This window comes from Pteropus alecto, unplaced genomic scaffold (genome assembly GCF_000325575.1).
Source record: "Pteropus alecto unplaced genomic scaffold, ASM32557v1 scaffold86, whole genome shotgun sequence".
NCBI classification, from domain to species: domain Eukaryota; kingdom Metazoa; phylum Chordata; class Mammalia; order Chiroptera; family Pteropodidae; genus Pteropus; species Pteropus alecto.
In genome coordinates this window covers 27444445-27460507 of record NW_006442109.1, presented here as the reverse complement: position 1 = coordinate 27460507, position 16063 = coordinate 27444445, and the positions used below count along the sequence as shown (strand labels likewise).

At 55.9% G+C, this 16063-nt stretch overlaps 3 protein-coding genes across 5 annotated transcripts in view; 2 read left to right on the top strand and 1 right to left on the bottom strand.

Moving 5' to 3' along the window:
- The window catches only part of JMJD7 (jumonji domain containing 7), a 6704-nt gene extending 3073 nt beyond the window's left edge, over positions 1-3631 (top strand). The window contains exons 2-8 of one of the 3 annotated variants that reach the window (XM_006920464.3): positions 870-1023; positions 1098-1351; positions 1685-1741; positions 2229-2324; positions 2559-2635; positions 2847-3006; positions 3120-3631. In XM_006920464.3, the coding sequence (XP_006920526.1) occupies positions 870-1023; positions 1098-1351; positions 1685-1741; positions 2229-2324; positions 2559-2635; positions 2847-3006; positions 3120-3208 (887 nt within the window). In that variant the 3' untranslated portion in view covers positions 3209-3631. Of the gene's footprint in view, positions 1-869; positions 1024-1097; positions 1352-1684; positions 1742-2228; positions 2325-2558; positions 2704-2846; positions 3007-3119 lie in introns of all 3 variants that reach the window. The other 2 variants (XM_015595984.2, XM_025038823.1) reach the window with 2 other exon arrangements.
- Positions 3632-4686: 1055 nt separating this feature from the next.
- LOC102888274 (cytosolic phospholipase A2 beta) lies at positions 4687-16032 on the top strand. Its single transcript, XM_015595849.2, has 20 exons — positions 4687-4695; positions 5731-5887; positions 6192-6328; positions 6467-6598; positions 7085-7125; positions 7313-7355; positions 7616-7670; positions 7979-8109; positions 8384-8467; positions 8762-8799; positions 9670-9805; positions 10572-10708; positions 10961-11183; positions 11348-11465; positions 11762-11899; positions 12076-12180; positions 12346-12525; positions 12857-13023; positions 13591-13777; positions 13923-16032. The coding sequence occupies exons 1-20, from the start codon at positions 4687-4689 to the stop codon at positions 14141-14143; spliced, it is 2439 nt and encodes an 812-aa protein (XP_015451335.1). The 3' UTR covers positions 14144-16032.
- The window catches only part of SPTBN5 (spectrin beta, non-erythrocytic 5), a 45314-nt gene continuing 44340 nt past the window's right edge, over positions 15090-16063 (bottom strand). Inside the window, 1 exon segment of the mRNA XM_025038757.1 lies at positions 15090-15210. Coding sequence (XP_024894525.1) covers positions 15143-15210 — 68 coding nt within the window. The 3' untranslated portion in view covers positions 15090-15142.

The window sequence follows — 16063 nt, the reverse complement described above, 5'->3', positions numbered from 1 at the left end:
GTGGAGCTTATATTCTAATAAGACCAGTAAACAATTTGAATAAGTGAAATATATAGTGTGTTAGATGGTGATAAATGATAGGGAGAGAGAAAAAAAAGATATGGGTTATAAAGATTATTGGGAGAAGGTTACAGTTTTTAAAAAGGAAGGAAGCTTCATCGAATTGACATTTGAGGACCCAAAGGAAGTAGTGTGAATGTGGATACCAGCAGATGGAAGGGGGGTGATGGTTTGAGAGACATAGGAGGTAGAAACAACAGGACTTGGAGGTGATCAAAAGGATGATAGGAGTGAGGAAGAAGGAAAAGTCAAAAAGATTTTTATTAAGAGTGACACAGAGCCCCTATAGACATCTGCATAGGTGCCGCACTGCACAAGCTGCCCAAGTGCACATGGCAGCCCTGGGTGTCTGTGGATGGTGATGCTGTTTAGCAAGACAAAAGCCAAAGTTCAGCCTGCACTTTTCCCCTTGTAGTTAGTTGTGTGGCAGTCTGTCTCCCCAGTTAGGTTGTAAGCTTCCTTAGATGATGATTAGATTATATCTTGATATCTCCACATTGGTCAAGCCAAGTACTGAGCACATTCTAGGTGCTCAGTAAATATAACTCTTGGGGGGTGCTTTCCAGAGCCTCCACCCACCCACACCAGCGTGTGGCCTTTCTGGAGCCCCTAACACCACCTCAGTGGCTGCCTTTCCTAATGGATGCCAGGAAGTTGGCCACTCCATAGTGGGAAATGGACATTGTCCATTGGTCACCAATGGACATTGTCCAGTATGGCCCATCCAGAAAGGGCATCTCTTATGCAGGCTGTGGGGCAGTGACTGGGAAATGTTGGCTTTAGCCCCCCCACCCCCCTTTTTCTCTCAGAGCTCAGTGTGCCTCTTGCAGTGCCCTACTTGGATGAGCCCCCCACTCCACTTCACTTCTACCGGGACTGGGTCTGCCCCAACAGGCCCTGCATCATCCGCAACGCCTTGCAGCACTGGCCGGCCCTCCAGAAGTGGTCATTCCCCTACCTCAGGTGGGGGCTGCCCTGATGGGATGTGGGTGGTGCTTTGTGGCATCTGGGCATGGGCTGAATGTCCATTCCTCCAGAGCCACAGTGGGCTCCACGGAGGTGAGTGTGGCCGTAACCCCGGATGGTTATGCGGATGCTGTGCGAGGGGACCGCTTTGTGATGCCCGCTGAACGCCACCTGCCCCTGAGCCGTGTGCTGGATGTGCTGGAGGGCCGAGCTCAACACCCAGGAGTCCTCTATGTGCAGAAGCAGTGCTCTAATCTGCCCATCGAGCTGCCCCAGCTGCTGCCTGATCTGGAGCCCCACGTGCCCTGGGCCTCTGAGGCACTGGGTAAGTGGAGGCTGGCGCCCTGCTTCCTGCTTCTCTCTCTTTGATGATGACTTGGCCCCATGGGATCAGGGTCAGGTGCTGTGCACTAAACACTCAAACCCCTAGGCCTTGACTTCACATGGATGAACTACCGAAGATTGCTGACCTTCTTTCTGCTCCAGGGGAGGGAAGCCCCTCCCCAGGTGGCCCACCTCTACCCTTTTCCCCTGCTCTCTCTGTGCAACCCCTCTGCTCCCCACTCAGGTTCTGGCCCAGCATCACTGTATGGGGTTAACCCCAGCCTGGCCTTTGGGGCACCCTTTCTTAACTTAACATTTTTCCTCTGACTCACAGGAAAGATGCCTGATGCTGTGAACTTCTGGCTGGGGGAGGCAGCTGCAGTGACATCTTGTAGGTACCAGGTGGGGGAGGAAGCCAAGAGTGGAAGGTGGGGCCTGGACGGAAGTTAGACTGTCTGTTTTCTAAGATTTCTTTCGGGATTCTGGGCTCGGGCACAATAGAGGGCCTCTCTTGATAGCTCAGGCTGGGGTAGGTACCTGTGGCATTGGGGGTGGCGGGCACTGTTTTCTTCTAGGTTTCTAGAAAACTCTCCGAAGGTCAGCTAGATCAGCTAGGAGAGCTCTCTTTGCTTGAATTTCCCTCTTGGTGGAGATGAGCTTAGAGCCTGCGAATGTCAAGTTCCTGGTGGTCAGAGATTGGAAATGCCTGAATACCCGCCAGACACCTCCATATCCCCACAAGCCTGCTGTGACGTTGCATGCTCTTGTCTTACACCTTAATCTGTCATGGGGTACAAGACCCCCAAGCACAATCATTTGCCCCCTCCTGTGCCCTGCCCCTCACATCCCTGCCCACTGGGCCTTCTTTGTATTGCCAGTGCATAAAGACCACTATGAGAACCTCTACTGTGTGATCTCAGGAGAGAAACACTTCCTGCTACATCCACCCAGCGACCGGCCTTTTATCCCCTATGGTAGGGATGTAGCCTTCAGGGGCTCTGGGAAGCAGGTGGCCCAAGGTAGAGGGAAGGCAGTGAGTGCCTTGGGCAGGGCTGGTGCCCCAGGCCTGAGCTGTGGACACAGTGTCTCCACTGTACTAGGACTCCTGACCCTCTCTTGCTCCTGTAACCGGGGAACAAGTAAATGAGAGTGGCTGGCAAGCCGCAGGCCATTTGTGGGTCCCTATACCTTTCTCCCTCTGGTTTCAGAGTTGTACATACCAGCAACTTATCAGCTGACGGAAGAGGGCTCCTTTAAAATGGTGGATGAAGAGGCCATGGAGAAGGTGTCTGTCTGTCTTGTTCCTGGGCCCCAGGGAGAGGGAAGGATAGGAATCTGGGCTCTGAGGAGCAGGTATGAAAGAGCTGGGGATGTGCCACCTGAAACATGCCTAAGTCTGGGGCCTACCAGTGCTTTGCAGGGCAAGGCCTGTGTTGAGAGGAGTTGGGGAGCCCAAAGACTTTGGTCCTATTCCCTGGCATCCCCTGTGTCCTCAGGTGCCCTGGATTCCACTGGACCCCCTGGCTCCAGATCTGGCCCGGTACCCCAGTTACAGTCAGGCCCAGGCACTTCGCTGCACAGTGCAGGCTGGTGAGATGCTCTACCTGCCAGCCCTGTGGTTTCACCATGTCCAGCAGTCCCATGGTTGCATTGCTGGTAAGGAGCTGCCCTGTCACCCGGGCAGGTCCAGTAGGGCATCTGGTGGTGGGTTGGGGAGGCTGTGGGTTAGAGGGGGGCCCCTCATGCTCTGGTATCCATTCTTCCTACAGTGAATTTTTGGTATGACATGGAGTATGACCTCAAGTACAGCTACTTCCAGCTGCTTGACTCCCTCACTAAGGCCTCAGGTCTCTACTGATGGAGCCCTGGTGACCATTGCTGCGGACAACTCGTGGAAAATGTCATATCCCTTCTGGGCCAGGTCAATCCTAAAAGCAACCTGAAGTCAGAGTGTGCTGGCTGCTGACCCGGCTCAGCTTCGGATAATCTCTGGAGGCAGTCTGGAAGACCAGGAGACGCCAGGCAGGTCTGGGTGTGGGCTCCCAGGAAGTTGCCACACTGGAGGAAGAATGGGGTTCCAGGTGTAGCACCGCCTCTAACCTCTGTGACCTTGGGCAAGTTACTGTCTCGGAGCATTGGTATCTTGTCTGTAAAGCAGAGATAATGATGGTTCCTACCTCACGGTGTGGTGAGGCTTGGAGATGGTATCTGTAAGGATAGCATGGGACTGGTACAGAAGAAGTGTTTAATAAAAGATAGCTGTGATTTGTGTGTACTGAGATTCCCTCTCGTAGTTGCCTCCTGTGGTCTGGTGAGGACTGAAAATTTCAGGTGAAAGGTTCAGGTGGAAATTTCAGGGTGACTCAGATTGGAGGAGGTGAGGGCTGGGTCCAGGCCTGGGCCTGAGGAGCTCTCTGCTGCCAAGACGCCTCTGTCCATGACAGCCATTGCAACCCCTCTCAGGGCAAGCAGGCTGACCCCTTCCAAAGCTTTGCTTTGGCTTTGTTGGCTACCCTCCTGCTCCAGGGCAGCTGGTAGGGTGCCCTGAGGAACATCTTGTTTCTCCCACAACAAGCACAGGAGGGGAGAGAAGCCCCTGCCCCTCTTGAGACTGTTCCCCTGTGGAAGGAGTGGGTCTCCACACTCAGACTCCTCCTCTCCCTCTACCAACCCAGCTCTGGAGGTCGAAGAGCCCCCTATCCTGAGTGCCAACCCAGAGGCTCCATCCCTGGCCACCCAGCTCCAAGGGTGGAGGCAGCCAGCTTTGAAGGGCTGTTTCCTAGAACAAACCACACCCCTGCCAGGTGATGATGGGGCCTAGGGCACTCCTCTCAGATTGGCCAAGTGCTTCAGTCAAGACTCGGTATTCCTGTCATACTGGCATTGGAAGGTTGTGAAAGGCCCTGCCACAGGGGACATTACTCCTCTGGGCCCACCCCCTGCTTTCCAGACTTCAGTGGCTCCTCCAGGCCCCACTTTCCAGTCTTCCTGCTCAGCCTCTGAAAGTGAGCTCTCCTGGGGGCCCCTTCTCTAGGTTGGGGCTGGGTGGGGTAGGCACAGATGTTGATGGCTGGAGATAGTGGGTATTTGGGTGTATCAAGCCCCCACTACAGGGGTGTCAGTGGCTCTACGTAGGTTTTAGGTGCCTCATTTCCTGGATAGCTGTCTGATCCAGGAGTGAGTGTGAGTCTTGGGTGGAGTAGAGGTGGTTGGGAGGGACCTGGGAGGAGCTTGGAGCCAGCTGGGACATTCCTGGCTCTGGATTAAAAAGCCGACAGTCCTCCGTCTAGGGCCACTGCCTGTCATCATCTCTGGTTCCCAAGGACTCTCGGCTTCATGGCTCTGGTAAGACAGGTAGGGAACTGGGTCCCCACTCTGACCTGTGGTCCCCCTGGGGCCTGGTCAGTACTATTTCTTTGGGGAACCGTGGGCTTCTTGGTGAACTGGAGCCAGGGAAGAATCAGGGTCTTGATGAGGGACGGTCCTGAGTTCCTCCCGTAGGGACAGGTTCCAGGCAGAGCTCCCTGGCATCATGGGCCCCAGGAGGAAGTGGCTGCCCCAGCGCTCCTGACTCAGTTGTTTGGGGTGTGGGTGCCCCATGGCTGACACTGATAAATGAGCTTCCCCAGCTCTACCCCTGGACTCCATCCATCTGGGCCCTTCGCGAGGCAGGGCTGAAGGCCCAAAGGAAGCATTGGTTGGTACAGGACCCCTGCCTTGGCAACCTGCCAGGGTCCACATCCCCAGACCCAGGGTCGTGGGTTTGGATAGATCTGCCTGGGGGCCATTGTTACCCTCACCTCGTAGGACCTGAAAGACTTGACAACCCATGGGTGGTCTGAGCTGGTAACTGCTGTCTCTACCCTAGCAGAGAGTCCATTTCCAGAATTGTCCTCTGGCCAGGAATGGAGAGTATGGGGCGCAGCTCAACCAGGGAGCCCAAGGCCAGGCTGGGCCCTGTTGTGCTTCTTTCCTGGCACCCCACCACCCAAGACCAGTCTTAAGTCTGCTTAAGCAAGGGTGAGCCAAGAGTGTGAGTGGAAAGACTAAAGAGGAGACTACACTAGGATCTGGAAGCACTTTACTGTGGGGATTGAGAGCGTAAGTCTGGAGCTAGCCTGGCCCAATCCTGGCCCCTGATCTTGAGCAAGTGACTGACTACCTAGTCTTTCTGCCTCAGTTAACTCATAAGAATGATCATAAGTAGTCTATGCATAGAGTGGTTGTGTGATTAAATGAGTTAATATTCGTGAAGACCTTGGACCAGAGTTGGTTCAGAGCATTGTATAACTGCTGGCAGGAATCATCAGCAGGTACCATTTCCTTCTTTCCGTTCAGACCTGTAGCTGGGCAAGGCTGGGCTTTTTGGATCAGGGTTAGGCCTCGAGGGTTGCCTCAGCCTCCCCTTTGGCCCTTGTCTCCTTGGGCCCATTTTCCTTCAGAAGCCTGTCCCTCTCTCTGCAGGCAAAGGTGCCTGGGACCTGCCTGCTCACCGTTCGTGTCCTGCAGGCCCGTGGCCTGCCCTCCAAGGACTTAGGTGAGTGCTGGGTCCAGGGAGGGCAACAGTTCTGCAGCTGCATAAAGAGTGGAGTAGGGGCAGTGGGAAGAGACGTGAGTAGGACTGGGCATGCAGGGGGGTCCTGGAGAGGGTGCCGAGAGGAAGTACTGGGTAGAAGGTCATGGTCAAGCTCTACCTCTGCCCTTCCTGTCTCCTGATCCAGCCCCATTTCTTGGGTCTCCAGGTCTCCCAGGGCTGCCTGTGATGGAAGGACACAGATTGTAGTGATTGGACTGGGAAGGGCTGTTGGCAATCACTGGGTGCTCATTCCTCCTTCCCACAGTGACCCCCTCTGACTGCTATGTGACTCTGTGGCTGCCCACGGCCTCCAGCTGCAGGCTGCAGACACGCACAGTTAGGAACAGCAGAAACCCCATCTGGAATCAGAGCTTTCGCTTCCGAATCCACAGCCTGCTCAAGGTGAGCCAGGTGTCAGCCCCAGCTCTGCTCACTCTCTGTGTCCACTGCCACTGTCACCTCCGAGCCCCTCATTCTCTGCCCTTGTGCTTCTCACCTTCCTATTCCACCCCTCCTTCCTGCACTCTGTTCCCCTTCCAGAATATCCTACAACTGCAAGTCTTTGACCAGGACCTTTTGACCAGTGATGACCCCGTGTTGTCGGTGCTGTTTGATGTAGGAACTTTGAGAGTTGGGGAGTTCCGCAGTGAGAGCTTCACCCTAAGCCCTCAGGCAAGGCTGCATGGAGGGCTGGGGAGGGCTCTGCCCTGCGGAGGGGAGGTACTTGGGAGGATGGCTGAGCGCTTGTGGCCCTCTTCTCCAGTGGGTGGTCCAGGCTTCCCTGGCATCTCAGCGGCTTCTTTCAGCCATAGCTACTGTCCCGAGGAGCAGTCCCATCCCCATCCCTCTTTCTTGGCCCCTAAACCAAGGGCAGCTCTCTTGGAGTCATCCACAGGTGGAGAACAGAGCCACCTGGAGATGGACAATGGGTCTCTCACAGCTGGGGCTCAGGTCTATGGTTTGGAATTCACATATGCAGTCCACCTGGAGATGGACAATGGGTCTCTCACAGCTGAGGCTCAGGCCTATGGTTTGGAATTCACATACTGCAGGAGCACTCCCTCCCTTCCTTCCTCCCTCCCTCCCTCCCTCCCTCCCTCCCTCTCTCTCTCTCTCACACATTCCTAGCCCTTTCTAACTTGCTTTTTCTCTCTCTAGGGTGAGCAGCAGCTGGAAGTTGAATTTCGGCTGCAGAATCTGTGAGTCGGGCCATGGGGCTGTTTGGGGTGGGAGTGCTTTCTTCGGGAAGGACAGGGCCCAGCACACCCAGAGCCGGCTCCCTTCCTTGGGAGACATCCAGTGGTGGAGGAGGAATGCCCAGGCCTCCTTGGGGGGTGAGCCCCTGGAAACCTGGACTCCTGCTGAGGGTCACTGGGCTCTTTCCAGAACAGACCGTGCTGAGCAGCTCTTCAGCAATGGCATCCTGGTGGTGAGTCTGGAACCCCTCCCTCAGGCCATCTGCTCGCCCCCCGCCCTCCTCCCCAAGTTTCAGGTTCACCACAGGGGTCGGGGGCAGAGCCCAGTTGGGGAACCCTGGGATTTCAGTTCCTCAAGAAGATACATGCTCAAGTAAATGTTTTGTGACTTGGGACAATAAAAGTGCTGAGGAGCAAGAACCAGGGTGCTGGGAGGGTGGGGGCCTCTAACAGAGAAAGAGTGCGACTCTGAGGGCCTGTCTTAATGACTCAGGCCCGGGAGCTTTCCTGCTTGCACGTTCGACTGGAGGAGGCAGGGGACCAGCAGGGTGAGTCCCTGACCGCTGGGGTAGCCCCCAGCCTTTGTCTTCCCCTTTCTAAGAGAACTTTGTACTATCTACCTTCAGCTCTCAGGCAGGAGCAGGGGTTGGGGTGGTGGGGTGGTGAGTCCATACTGAGGCTTTTTCCCTTAGTGCTCAGCGGGGCTGTGGTGGGAGCTTCATCTCCCAGCCTTGGCCTGGCCAGATGTCCATCTTGGTGCGAGGAGGGAGGTGCCCCCCAGGTCCCTTAGGCAAGGTGAGGGCCTCTGTGGGTGGGGATCCTATTCCCAGCCTCTCTGCCTGGTTACTGTTTCTAGGCTCAGAAGGCAAAGTTCGCCTTGTGGTCCCTGGGTCCTGTGAGGGTCCTCAGGAAGCCACAGTGGGCGCTGGCTCCTTCCGCTTCCACTGCCCAGGCTGCTGGGAGCCGGAGCTGAGTGTTCATTTGCAGGTAGTGTGCCTTTTGATCTGTGAGGCGGGCGGGCCCTGGAGCCTTATCCCCTCCTTCCCTCAGCACCTGCTGCCAGCCTGTCTCTCTCCTCACCCTGAGCCCCTCAACCCACCCTTTATTCCCTGGCAGAGTCAGGCACCCTGGGAAGATTGTGGGGCTGATGTCAGCCTCCTGTCCCCTTTCCTGCTGTTGCTTTGTCACTCCCGGGGCAATTGCTGAAGTTCTTGCTGGGATGGAATGGTAGAGATTCTTAGTTCTTTCATTCTCCCTGCAGGATGCCTCCCAGGAGCAACTGAAGGTACCCCTCAGGGCTCTGCCCTCTGGTCAAGTGGTTAGGCTCGTCTTCCCTATGTCCCAGGTACTTGCCACTGGAGGAGGAAAGCCAGATGCATGGGCAGGGCTGGGCCCCAGGCCTTGAAGGGATAGCCTGCTTCTGTAGCTGCTTCTGTGCTCGGGCCATGCCCTGGCAATTGCTGGACCAGGCTCTGGGAAGAGTGGTTCTCTGAACATTTTTGCTTTTAGGCCTCAGGCCTGGCCTGTGGAGATGGCTGAGGGCCCAAGGGAGCATGGGGACATTGTGGGGTATGGCTTGGGCTGGAATGAGAGGAACCCAGTGGCCAACTTTTGTGACTGTAGATTTCATGGTTTTCAGGAGCCCCTGATGAGGGTGGAGCTGAAAAAAGAAGAAGGGTAAGAGGCCGGGCTGGGCCCTGGGAAAGGTCACGGGGGACAGCAGCCAGGGACAGGTGACCAATGAATGGTCAGGCATTTGGCCTGGAAGAGTGAGGGGAAGAGATGGGGCAGTCCCCAAAACAACTGCTGTGCCACGAATCTTCTCTGAGATGCTCAGGGGTTTGCTCCCAGGGCAGAGTGTGATGTGTAGGGAGCCTTAGCAGGTAAAGACTCTTGAACTTGCATTTCTGCTTTAGTCAGAGGGCTGTATGCTTAACCCAGGGCCGGGCACTTGGGAGACATTTGATAAATGTTTGGCTGGAAAAACAGGTGGAAGGTGAGGAGAGTGGTTTGAAGCACAGAGAAGGCAAGAAGACGGAGAGAGGAGAGAAATCCCTCCCCTTCAAGTGGCAGCTATTGTGGGCGGACCTTAGCTAACCATGAGACAAGGAGTCACAGGCCCTGGCCGTTCACATGCCTGGAAGACCAGCTGCTCACTATGAAGAGGTGGGAACACTAATTCCTGTCCCATCATAGTTACTTTTGGGTAGGCGAGGTTGAGAAGCTGAGAGGTGCAAGTGGATCTGTGGTGTTGGGTCCCACCTAGGGCCTATTTGCACATGGGACCCTGGAGGGGCCTCTTTAGTCATCAGTTTCTGGTTCTGTGAATCCACTTTGCTGCATTCTCCAAACATGTCCCCACATGGGTCTGGGTTTGCCGTCTCCTTCTCCCATCTACACGTGTCACACTTCAGTTAGGACACAGGACAGGTGAGGGTTGGGGAGAGAAGAGAAGAGACACTGCAGTGGGATTTTCAGGAGACCGACCCAGCGTCCCTCCCTCTGATGAGGCTGGGAGCTGCCTCACGGGCCCTTCCTCTCACCCAGACCGAGGGAGCTGGCCGTGCGGCTGGGCTGCGGGCCCTGTGCGGAGGAGCAGGCCTTCCTGAGCAGGAGGAAGCAGGTGGTGGCCAAGGCCCTGAAGCAGGCCTTGCAGCTGGATGGAGACCTGCAGGACGACGAGGTCTGGGGACTGGGCTGCTTGGGGTGGGCATCTTCAAGCTTGCTTGGGCACAGAGAGGGCAAGAAGACGGAGAGAGGAGAGAACTCGGCTAGAGGCTGGAACTCATTCCCTAACTAGACCAGGCTTGGTGCCTAGGTGGGCTTGGACCCGTCTCCTCTCTGCCTGCCCCTGCTCTGCTGCCCTCTCACTTGGTGTTATCAGGAGCTTGAGCACATCAAATGCAGAGCATTGCATGAAGCACCTGGAGCTTGCAAGCTGCCCCGATGGGCTTTCCTTCCTGTTTCTTGATTTTCGGCCCGATCCAGGTTGTGAGACCTGGCCTGGTCTGACCAATTGGTGAGATATACAGCCTGAGGGCTGCCTTCTGGCCCCAGGCACTCTCTGGAGGTTTAGATCAGCCTGGGGCATCTCCTAGGGAGATGATCTCTCCTTGCAAGAGGGAGAAGAATGGGTACATGGACATTTTTGAAGTGGCCCTGGGGCTTCCCCAAAACAATCACCAGACTGCTTGTGCTAGAGCTGAGGAAACAAGGCCTAGATTTGTCTGGTTCATTTTTCCTGGAGTACTTAACATCAGACAAACCTGACCCTTGAGAAGCTACTTTTGACTGAACCCTTCTCAGCAGGCTTGACTAGTGCTGGTCCCAGGAGCCCTGATCAGATCTTGAGCAGCCTTAGCTGTGGGTGAGCTGAGTAGCCACTTGGCTTACTACCTCCTCTTCCGCCTCCCTAAGACCACTCCAAGCCTGGCTGTCCTCTCTTTCAGATCCCAGTGGTAGCAGTTATGGCCACTGGTGGTGGGGTCCGTGCGATGACTTCTCTGTATGGACAGCTGGCTGGCCTGAGGGAGCTGGGCCTCTTGGATTGCATTACCTACATCACAGGGGCCTCAGGGTCCACTTGGTGAGCTGGCGGCAGGTTGAGTGCAGGCACCTGGTGGTGGCTGGTTGGGTTGTGACGGGATGGCGGTAGGCTCTCTTAGACCCCAAAGGCCTTTCTGACCAAACTGGAAGGACTGGGATAGTGCATGTGCCAGAGAGAAATGTGTTCAGATGGACCTCAGAAAGTGCCTGCCAGGCTGTTTTCCTACAATAGAGTCCAAGGCATGCAATGGGCTCTTTGAATGATGATCCCCCTGGCTTTGGCTTTTCCCAGGGCTTTGGCCAACCTCTATGAAGACCCAGAGTGGTCTCAGAAGGACCTGGCAGGGCCCATTGAGTTGCTGAAGACCCAGGTGACCAAGAGCAAGCTGGGCGCGCTGGCCCCCAGCCAGCTGCAGCGATACCGGCAGGAGATGGCTGAGCGTGCCCACCTGGGCCACCCAACCTGCTTCACTGACCTGTGGGCCCTCATCAATGAGGCACTGCTGCATGATGAGGTGTGGAGAGGGGTATAGGCTGGGGAATGGATAGGTGGGGGTGGCCAAAGCCACTTTAAGTTCCCAAGATGGGGAGTCACCCTGGGTAGCAGAGGGTGGGGAAGGCCCCAGGCATCAGGAAGCCACGGCTTCAGGTTCAGATCGTCACCTCCCTTCTCCTGCAGCCCAATGACCACAAACTCTCAGACCAGCAGAAGGCTCTGAGTCATGGCCAGAACCCTCTGCCCATCTACTGTGCCCTCAACACCAAGGGCAAGAACATGACCACCTTCGAATTTGGGGGTGAGTATCCTGGAGCTGAGACCCATGCATTCGTGGTTGCTGGGTAGTCAGGCCTATGTGTAGGAGGTGGGTGATACATCCACCTCTTCTGGGCCAGGTCCCATGCTTTCCAGAGACTTGTCGTTCAGGATTTGGGATGAGGGCAAGGGTCTTAGGTCCCATGCCCAGAGTGCCAGCAATAAGGCAGAGCCTCCTGATCACCAGGCTGTCCTGACATGAAGCCTCTGGTGGGTGCATGGTGCCGAGGGTCCCTCAGGTTCTGGGCCTCATGGTGAGGCTGTGTGGCCTCCTCACAGAGTGGTGTGAGTTCTCTCCCTATGAAGTTGGCTTTCCCAAGTATGGTGCCTTCATTCCCTCCGAGCTCTTTGGCTCTGAGTTCTTCATGGGACGCCTGACAAAGCAACTTCCTGAGTCCCGCATCTGCTTCCTGGAAGGTGAGGGGGATTAGAAGGCTGGAAGAGCTGGGGTAGCAGGGAGAATGGGCCTGGGGGAGGTGGTGAGCCTTGGCCTTCCCAGCTTAGTCACTTGGACGTTTCCTGGTCCAAGATGGGCCTTGGGGAAGGTTGTGACAAGGTGGGGGACCCTCTTCCCCTTGTGTCCCCTCTCTTAGGTATCTGGAGCAACTTGTATGCAGCCAGCCTCCAGGACAGTTTATACTGGGCCTCAGAGCCCAACCAGTTCTGGGACCGCTGGGCGCAGGATCGGGCCAGCCTGGGTAGGTGCCTGGGCTCCTTAAGGATTCAAAGGGACAGCCAGTGGGGCTGCATTTGGGGGAAGGTGGGGTGGCTCTCAGGCCTTTGGGAATCCCTACACACAGAGGCTGGGAAAGGTCCAGGGGCCCCCATTTCCTGAATGCCCCACTTCCCCTCCTTGACTGCAGACAAGGAGCAGGTCCCCCTTTTGAAGATAGAAGAAACTCCCACAACAGCTGGCAGGATAGCTGAGTTTTTCACTGACCTTCTGACGTGGCGCCCACTAGCCCAGGCCACCCACAACTTCATGCGTGGCCTCCATTTCCACAAGGACTATTTCCAGCATCCTCACTTCTCCACCTGGAAAGGTATCTGCTTCTCTCCCCCTGGTCCCAGCTCTCCAGAGTCTTCCCATGGCTGTCTGAGCCTTGGGTCCCTGGTCTAGACACCCACACTCTGCAACCCCTCATCTGCAAGCCCTTTGAGCCTGGTTCCATGGTCTGCTTGGAGTGGGAGCCCCTTTTTCTCTCCTTATGTTGGGGATCAGGGCCCACCTTCAGGGTCTCAGGAAGTAGAGGAGAGAGCAGGGCCAGAGGGCAGTCTGTCCACCAGCAGCAAGGAGCTGGCATTAGGTCTGACAGGCTGGTACCCTCAGCACCAGTGACAGTTGCTTCTCCACTCATCCCCCAACCTTTCTAGCCACCAAACTGGATGGGTCCCCCAACCAACTGACACCTGCTGAGTCCCACCTTTGTCTGCTGGATGTCGGCTACCTTATCAACACCAGCTGCCCGCCTCTCCTGCGGCCCACACGGGACGTGGACCTCATCCTGTCGCTGGATTACAACCTCCACGGAGCCTTTCAGGTGGGCCGGGGCAGGCTTGGGAGGCAGTGGGCAGCCCCAGCCTGGCCTGGGCCAGCCTGACATCCTGGCTTCTGCCTCTGGGGAGATCTGCTTGGAGTCCAGCATCTGGTCCACCTTCCCTTAGGGCCTGTGACAGTGAGACCAAGTGAACGAGAGACTGATTTGTAGAATCCACAACCAGGAGATCCACAACCTTGCTCAGGAAGTTGGAGTGATGGGGGAACTAGAATGTTTTTAAGTGTATTTTATATTTAGGTCCCCTTTGCCGTACCTGCACCCCCAATTGGTCATGGACCTCTAGGACTCCCTGCATTGAGTTTCTGTGCTGGTCCAGTGAAAGTTTTTGCCTCTTAATTGCAGAACTTGGGCAGCCCCACTCAGTTGAGCCCAGTGGAGCTGCAGTGGAAAGACCGTCAGATTTCGAGTATTTTTTCAAGTCTGGTCTGGCCTCTGAGCACTAAGCCCCGTGTGTCCTAGCAGACCTCCACATTCAGTCAGTCCGCTGTCGAGGACACTGGGGAGTCCTGTGGGCCTAGCCCTCTGATGCCACTTCTGCCCACCCTGCAGCAATTGCAGCTCCTGGGCCGGTTCTGCCAGGAGCAGAAGATCCCATTCCCACCCATCTCACCGAGCCCTGAGGAGCAGCGCCAGCCTCAGGAGTGTCACCTGTTCTTGCACCCCGACTGCCCTGAAGCCCCTGCTGTGCTACACTTCCCCCTGGTCAATGACTCCTTCCGGGAGCACTCGGCCCCTGGTGAGCCATGGTCCCAGCCCCTCCACTTTGCCCTCCTGGTACCCTGGGCCCCCTGCCCCACCTCCTTGGTCCTTCATGCCTCTCCCACCCTGACGCCCTCAGTGCATTTCCCCTCCATGCCAGCGCTGCACTCTTTCTTCGCTAGGGGTCCCACGGACAGCTGAGGAGAAAGAGGCTGGGGAGGTGAACCTCTCTTCCTCCAGCTCTCCTTACCACTACTCGAAGGTGACCTACAGCCAGGAGGATGTGGACAAGTTGCTCCACCTGACACATTACAATATCTGCAACAACCGGGAGCAGCTGCTGGAGGCCCTGCGTGAGGCTGTGCTGCGGCGGAGGCAGCGCAGGCAGCTCCAGCCCCAGTGATGGTGGCAGGAGCGGGTGGCACCCTGGCCTGGGGCTCCCGCCTGCCCACTGCCCCTGACTCTTTCAGACTCACTCCTTGCCTGGCTGAGTTAGGGCAGAGACCATCATTACCAGGTCTTCTGAGCCTCTGGAGCTATGGATGGTCCTTTTGGGGGCCCCATCACAGTGTGTACTCAGCACCACCCCAAGTGTGGCACTGAAGCCACCAAGTCTGCCACAGACGCCTTTGGGTAGGTCGAGCATTCTAAATGAGCCTGGTCCCCGTGATGTGGGCTAGAGATGGCTACCTTTTGAGCAAGGAGAAGATTCAGAGATTCTGTGGCGGTTGGAGGTAGAGATGGAGGAGCCCAGAGCAGCATGATCGTCTTTGTATAAGGGCGCAAAGCCCCGTGACTTGTCTGTTTTCCCTTCCTTACTACCTTAAGTAATTATACAGAGTGAAATAGAGCACTTTATATATACCAGCAGCTCATACAAATGTGAGGCATTATCTGAGATTGTCATTGCTGCCAAGAAGGGACATGTTATTCCAGGCTCTTGGTTACACAAGGCAAGGACTGGGTTAGGAAACAGGATGTCTCCCCCGGGACCCCAGAGCCAGTGAGTCAGCATGGCTTTCCTCTGAAGCACCCACCATCTGCCCCCTGCCATGTCTGCCACCACTCAGGGCCACCCTTTCCAATCAGGCCAGAGGCCGGTTTGGCCTAGGGGTCTCCACTGCTGCAGCCTGGTCAGGTGAACAAACTTACAGGCAATGACCACACCCTTGACCCAGGCTAGAATCTTGGAGTGTAGCCAGGGACTCGATCAAAAGGCTGCTTCCAATCCCACAGTAGGGGTGGCCAGACCTGGGACCAGATGAGCCAAAGAAAGAGACCAGTGCCAATGGCATAGCTTCACCAAGCTGTGAACTTGGGGGTGTCCTGTCTCTTAAAAAGGAGCCATCTATTCTCGAAGTTGGTCCTGAGGGGCCTGGTAGCTGAGTCTTGTTCTGGTCCCTTAGAGAGTGTCTTCACTTTTAGCCCTGAGGTTTGCTGCCACCTCAGGGTTTGCTTCAGGGCCCAGACCTATGGGGAGAACAAGGAGGCAGAGTGAATTTAGGGCCTCAGAAACCTAGCCACCTCAGAATCTTCTTCACGCACCAGTGCTACAGGCCTCTGGCCTCCCTGGGGACACCCCACCTCCTCCTAGCCTTTAGGTGGGATGTAGATACGGGGAGCCAGCAGGTAGCTGCAGGAGTGACCATGGTGTGTGGGGTAGATGATATTTTTTCATGACCCAATGACTCTCAGGCCTTGCCCTGGGCATGACTGGAATCACAGAGCAGAAGAAATGGTTGCCCTGTAGCCTTAGAAGCCACTGTGTCCAGCACAAGGCCCATTCACTCAGCGGTACATCACCTGAATCATAAACTGGAAGCTGTAGGCCCTGCAGGAGTGTGAGTGGATGATTATACCAGAGACCACAACCATCATGGCTGCCACCCATTAAGATGTGAGTGCTCCTCAGGCATGAGGCTGTGTGTGTGTGTACATCTGTATTTCTGTGTGTGTCTGGTGGGTCTCTACATGTCAGTAGCTCTGTGTGGGTTTGTCTCCATGTGGGTCTCTGTATGCGTCTGTGTGTGGGTCTTGGGGTCATCTGTGGGAATATCTGGGTGACATTCTGACTCCTGGTCTCTTTAGGATAGTAAGTCCCCCGTTTCCCCTTGGAGCAGGGAACAGGTCCATGGACTAGGGAGGGAAGATGAAGGCAGAGAGCAGGGACAAGATCAAAGGTGTAGAAGGGGTCTGGCTGTCCTGCAAACAATGCTCCATCTTGGAGAGAAAGAGGAGGACTAAGTGAGGGATGTATGGGTTCTAGGTGGACAGAGCCAGGCAAGCTCTCTAGCATGGGCAAAGGTAACCTGGGTGCCCCTCA

Excerpts from the sequence above, each read along its gene's own strand:
- LOC102888274 (XM_015595849.2), top strand. Across the intron at positions 11,466-11,761 it reads GACCACCTTCGAATTTGGGG|AGTGGTGTGAGTTCTCTCCC; the intron begins GTGAGTATCCTG and ends GCCTCCTCACAG. Across the intron at positions 12,526-12,856 it reads TCACTTCTCCACCTGGAAAG|CCACCAAACTGGATGGGTCC; the intron begins GTATCTGCTTCT and ends CAACCTTTCTAG.